The 6,300-nt window shown below is 34.3% G+C and overlaps 1 protein-coding gene across 1 annotated transcript; it reads left to right on the plus strand.

Annotated features, from left to right (window-relative positions):
• The first annotated feature begins 3,853 nt into the window (after nucleotides 1–3,853).
• Nucleotides 3,854–5,060, plus strand: LOC140051271 (uncharacterized). The gene is made up of 4 exons (XM_072096429.1): nucleotides 3,854–3,951; nucleotides 4,079–4,147; nucleotides 4,279–4,463; nucleotides 4,552–5,060. The coding sequence occupies exons 1-4, from the start codon at nucleotides 3,854–3,856 to the stop codon at nucleotides 5,058–5,060; spliced, it is 861 nt and encodes a 286-aa protein (XP_071952530.1).
• The last annotated feature ends 1,240 nt before the right edge of the window (nucleotides 5,061–6,300 follow it).

The following is a 6,300-nucleotide window of genomic DNA, read 5'->3' on the forward strand; positions in this document are numbered from 1 at the left end:
AAATTACGGGATTTTGTACGCAAGATCGGGATCGACAGGATTGTGTTTGTAGACACGGGATTTTGTACGCAACATCAGGATTGGCGGGATTTTGTTTGTAAACGTACGGGATTTTGTACGCAACATCGGGATTTTGTACGCAGTATTTTAATTTCATTGGGTAATACAGTAATTTGTAACAGACGGTAAGTTATTATTTTATTACAGTTAATGTTGTTTTTGCTATGAATTGAGTTATTTTTGTTTTAAATACATGTACTAATGATCAAACCAGCCGTGCATTCCTTTGTACAATAGTATTAATTCTAAAGACAATTTACTTTATGTACCGCACCTTTTGCTGCGCCGCCACGGCTACTTTGATCGTTATATAGTTAATCACATTATTATATCATTATTAACACCTCATCTTCAGTATACTAACAACGAGTTGATTTCTTATCGTATTATTATCATCACACTTACCTTACTATGTTTACGTTTTACACCATACCTTTCGATTAACATGTTTATGACCAAGTTGAGTTGTTTTAATATGTTGAGGGTATTACGCTATTGGTTTACCAGCTGATGAGTGCAATATGCACTCCTGCATAGACAATGCATGTTTCGTTTTATGCAGGAGATCCGATCAATAGTTACCTCCAATAACATTAAGGATCGAAACAGCCATGCATCATCAATAGTAAGCTTTTATTTTAAAAACATTTATGAGGTATTTTCTGAATTGTTTCCAGCAAAGATTAATTATTTATAAAACACATGATGATGATGATGGCTGTCCTGGGAATAAACCCAGTTTTTTTTAATACTAATTTGTTAAAAATAATGTTTAAACAAATCCTGCAATTGCTAAGAGGTTGCTGTACGTTCACAGCAACCCAAGTGTCTTGCTGCAATGAATATACCGTCCAATGGCCCGGACGTAGGCCTACGTCTTGAAGTGATTTGAACGTTTAATAATTAATATTGAATACGTTATTAAATGAATAAAATGTTGATGTTGTCATTGACTGTTATAGCTTTATTCTAGAATGGTAATTATTATAGTGAAATATGCAGATTACACGGGTATATAGAAATGAATTTGCTAACTGGTGCAAAACAATTATCTCGATATTATAATAAAAAGACAAATGAAATGATTTTTGACTTTCGTACCTAATATGAGATTGATCCAATCACTAAAAGGAGAAAATTATGAGTAGGCCTAATCGTCTTGTATCCGTCATAATAAATGCAACAGGGCGTATTAATTTGTCAAAATGGCAAAAGGAATTTTTTTTTTTTTGTATTTTTGTACATTGTTTTTTATTTTCCATTTTAATATATATATATATATATGAATGTGTATTAAATGTGTATTTTCTAGTGGAAAAAGAATTATTCGAATAAACGCCCCGCTTTGAATAGGGAACCACTCCACTCCTCAATAGAACATCTTGGAATAAACGTACACGGACGTTTATTTATTTAATAATAAATACACAATATTTTATTTGTAGTAGAATTCATTTATCTACAATTTACCAAGCATATCTAGGGGTTGATTATACATGTACCATGTTATTACACTATACGCCTGAAAGTGTCAACATAGAAAGGAATGCTGCAGTCTCCTCGTTCAGTTAATTCACACAGTCACGTGGTCTGGCTTGTTGGACGGCTTTTTGTCGGCATCTCTCTGTGTAGAGCAGGTACCAAGATCTATATTTAGAAACTGACTCGACTCTTTAGGCGTGGGAAGTTCTAGCGGAAAGTGGTTGTCTTGATAGGCCATCGGGTGAAAATCCTATCGTTCAATCCCGTTCCAGTCTCATTAGCCTAAAAAAACTCTACATGATAATTATGTTAATAATATTTTAAAAGTAATAACACAAAGTTTCACCTAAAAAACGTATCATATAACAAGGAAATCACATTTCAACGTCAGTATTTGAAAATTTTTTTACATTGTGTTGACCCATGACCTTTTCCACACGAAACTCTTTTAGCCAAAAAATGTTTTTTTTTCATTGAGGTTTTATTCATTAAATAAAATATTTATTCACAAAAACTACATTGAAGAAGCTCAGTGATATTTAGTATATTAATTATAACAGAAAACTTGATAATAAAACAGTATTATCGTAATTTTAGTACAACAATTGTTAACGATTTGGTGAATATGGACGCGTGACATGAACTGTGCACACAACAGCATGGCTTCGATTGATGAAAGCCACGTTTGTGATCTTCAAATAAAATGTTGTTTTCACCATGAAAACATTACTGATAAAACGGCATTTCCAATTACGGAAGTTCGATTTTATAAGGTTGTTGCTTGTACCAAGTTATGGGTAAACTTAGATGGTACCTGTAAAGATATTGCTAATAAACTAGTATCCGAGCTAGATATTCTTAACGCCGTGGTTAGGATTCCGGCACCGGAACTCAACTGCCCACCGTTAGGGAATCCGACACGCTATTGCGCATGGCCAGAGCTCTGGGAAGTGAATTATAGCTTGCATTAATAGTGCCACACCACACCACACCACGGAGAGTCGGAGTGTTATAGGGATTTACTGTAGCCTAGATAGTCGTTGCGCGAGCGAGAGAGCGATGGATGAAACTTGGCCTATGCCATACATGAATTAATAATTAAAATACGACTACGCCACGTGTTAAAATAATTATAATGATATTAATAAGTATCAGTATCTATCTAAGAATCGTAATGCTGTTTTTAGCGTTGCGACCCTGACTTCCCGAACAGTTTTTTCACATCCACGCGCGCGGTGGCTGCCGTCAACAAATCAACTTGTGATTGCATATGTTGTTATGTACAGTATAATGCGTTATGAAAAATCATAAAACTAGTCATGTAATTATATAATTCATAATGATATGAAGTTTATATATGAATGAAGCAATTAAACACTTTTTAATTACAAAATAAATACTATAGGCCCACTGGTCACGTCTAACTGGTAGCCCTAGCCTAGATTAGTGGATCCCATATTTAATAGTAGGCATCTAGGCTAGTTCGCCGCGTGTGGCGCAGCTATGAAATGATCCATCGCTCTGTTGATAAGTATAGAGTCGCCGATTACCTCGCTCTGGGCATGCGCAATAGCGTGTCGGATTCCCTAACGCTGGGCAGTTGAGTTCCGGTGCCGGAATCCTAACCACGGCGTATTCTTAATGCGTCATATGAAGACATAATAACAAAGCATCCATATTTTGGATTTCATCACCATTGTTATCGTAAATACATCAACACAAGAACGATAGAATTGGTAAGTTTAACACATTCACTAGCCTATGTATCATTTGTAAGAAGGCACAGAAGCAGATTAGAAAAAATTACAAAACCTGCAACCAGAAATTGAGAAAGGCTCTCACAGATGATGCAGGTAAGAGCCTTTTAAAACAATTAATACAATTTTTTGTACGTGGTATAGATTATGTACATATATAACTTATTAACCATTTTTTTATGCTGTATATTTAAAGGATTCCTAAGAGCAGCTGCTGAAATGAAAAATGACCAAGAAATGTTGAAGGACATACACGGAAAGAGCTGTGCTTGCATTGAAGTGAGGTACCATGACTCATGCTACAGGGAATATATAAAAATTGTTCACCGAAAGAAACATATTCATGCAAAGTATGTTTAATTTTATTTATGTTAAGTTATTGTATGTAAGCCTTATTATTATACATATTATTATTACTGTATATATTAATTTGATATATATCATATACCAACCAAGAGATTTGTCATTATTTGTTCAGGTCTTCAACAAAGTCATTTTTTGATGAACATAAAAAAGGCTACAATGTGTTTTGTGAAACAATTATTAAAGAAAGAATGAAAACCGGTCAAAAAATCATCAGATTAAGTAAACTTCAGAAGTACCTTGACAAGTATATTCAAGAAGAGGAACATATTAATTTGGGATATGTAAGGTACTGTATGCAGTTTGATTAATTTTCTTACCTTACAATGGAACATATGCGTAATAATGATATTGTTAATTTAATTTACCTTCACAATAAGTTATAGCTTCTAATGCAATATTTTGTTTTATAACAGGTCAGATTTACTAAAAGCAAAACTCGAAAAAGATTTTCCAGAGCTTGTATTCCATTTACCAAGTAGAATGTTAGTAATTACAAATTGTAGATATATAGATGGTAACCCATAAAAAATTGGAATGCTTTTTTTTTTAACAATTTGAATGTATGTATACTATATTATAATAAAGTAATTATACTTTTTTTGGCATTTTTTAGGAATGAGGCAACCATGGTTTATTTTGCTGACATATCCACAGGCTCTTTTGCTGAGCAATTTTTGGAATCAGAAGAGAGTACTGACCTGTCATCAGATGCATCTGTTAATCCTGATATATCTACCACTACAAATAAAGAGGAAAGATATCATTTGCAAGATGAATCACGAACAATTCACTTAGCAGGTAAACCATATTGTATAATTGTTTTAGACAACATATGAATTCATTAAAATAATAGCCTATTTAATGGTAACTTTATTTGTCTTTACAGGCCTGATTTTAAAGAATGCAATCAAGACATCAGAGTCAATGGACTATAAGTGGCCTCCACGAGCAAGTGATATTAACAATGTAGTTATGAGTGACATCATTCCATTCCACCTTTTTAATATCTTGGCAATATGTACCAACACAGTACAGGAACACATTGATCCATCGATGGCAAGTGTTCCAGAAGAAATCCGAAATAAACTTGAGGCAATCTGTCAAGACATTGTGTACTTAGCTTCAAGAGGCAGGCGACAAACACCAAAATCCTTAGCACTTGGTCTTACTGTTAGACATATGACTGGTTCCACGCACCTCTTAGATATGTTAAGTAAATTTGGACATTGTAGCTCTCCAGACACTATTGTTTCATACGAAACAAGTCTTGCGATGTTTCGATTGTCCACTGCTAATGCTGTTCCGGATGGTTTCAGGCGTGGGGAACTTGTTACTATGGTTTGGGACAACATTGATTTTAATGAAGAAACCACAAGTGGCCAAGGCACAACATGATGAAATGATTTTATTCTATTTTTATATTAAGTTGCCATGAGAAAAACCAATTTCAAATCTTTCGTTGATGAACTTATTGACAATAAAGTTATCTTGTATCTTGTAAATCTAAACATTAAAATTTAGTTGAAATGTGTTGTGGTCTTAATTAAATGGTTTAATTTTCAAAAGTATTGATAGAAATAAAGAAATAATTCAAATGCTTTTAGAATTATATATATAACGTGTATTTGATGGCAGACACTCGTTTATAATTGTAAATTAAATAAACTACAGTAATTTAACTTATGACGCGACTTGACTTAGCCTGACGCGTTTTACCTTGACAGTGACGCGATTAGATTTTAATTGACGCGATCTAACGAGTCGGGACGTAACAACGTACAATTACCACGGTACTCGTCCACGCTTTTTGCCTGTTACTTCAGCGGGATGTTTTTAATCTTTCGGGCTAGCGATGGTCTTTTATCAAGATAATTGTGCTTATGTGATACGGTATTTTGGTGAAAAAGTTCAAATTATTACTTAAAACATGTTAATAGATTGATCTATGACAATTTTTTGTATACTAAAGAGGTTGGAGCGAAAAGTGTTTTCTAGTGGCATTTTTTTCTTCACCCGATGGCCTATGACGACATAGAAAGGAATGCTGCAGTCTCCTCGTTCAGTTCATTGAAAAAGTCACGTGGTCTGGCTTGTTGGACGGCTTTAATTGTCGGCATCTCTTTGTGTAGACTGTAAAGCAGGTACCAAGATCTATATTTAGAAACTGACTCGACTCTTTAGGCGTAGGAAGTTCTAGCGGAAAGTGGGTGTCTTGACGACAGCTTTAAGCGTTCATTGTTTTATGGAATGGGATTTCCTAAGTAAAAACCCTTAAATTTACAATTTTGTTTGTATTATTTTGACATAGGCCTAAGATTAGTACTCCAGAGTAACAGCATCACACCAGGAGTTAGTAATTAGACACGTTAGTATGGCCTGTAATTAATTATCATAACAAAATAATAATTTTAAGAACGTGCTTGTGAAAATAGCACGCAGCGCGCGATGGGAACTTGCGTACGCGCGCATCTCTTTCCCGCCTTGATTTAAATTTGTAACCAGACCACAGCAATTCTGGCCGGCTAGCGATGACGTACAACGCATTCAAACCGTAGGTGTTTTTGATAAATTCATAGATTTATTCGTTGTGATTATTTATTAATTACACCTTATTGTTATACCCTATCATAGTGGC

The sequence above is a fragment of the Antedon mediterranea genome, chromosome 1 (genome assembly GCF_964355755.1).
Source record: "Antedon mediterranea chromosome 1, ecAntMedi1.1, whole genome shotgun sequence".
In the NCBI taxonomy this organism is placed as follows: Eukaryota; Metazoa; Echinodermata; class Crinoidea; order Comatulida; family Antedonidae; genus Antedon; species Antedon mediterranea.

Bases quoted from the DNA above. Each gene is read 5' to 3' on its own strand.
- LOC140051271 (XM_072096429.1), top strand. From the start codon at position 3,854: ATGAAAACCGGTCAAAAAATCATCAGATTAAGTAAACTTCAGAAGTAC. The intron at 3,952-4,078 runs GTACTGTATGCA...GTTTTATAACAG, and splicing joins ATTAATTTGGGATATGTAAG to GTCAGATTTACTAAAAGCAA. The intron at 4,148-4,278 runs GTTAGTAATTAC...GGCATTTTTTAG, and splicing joins TTCCATTTACCAAGTAGAAT to GAATGAGGCAACCATGGTTT.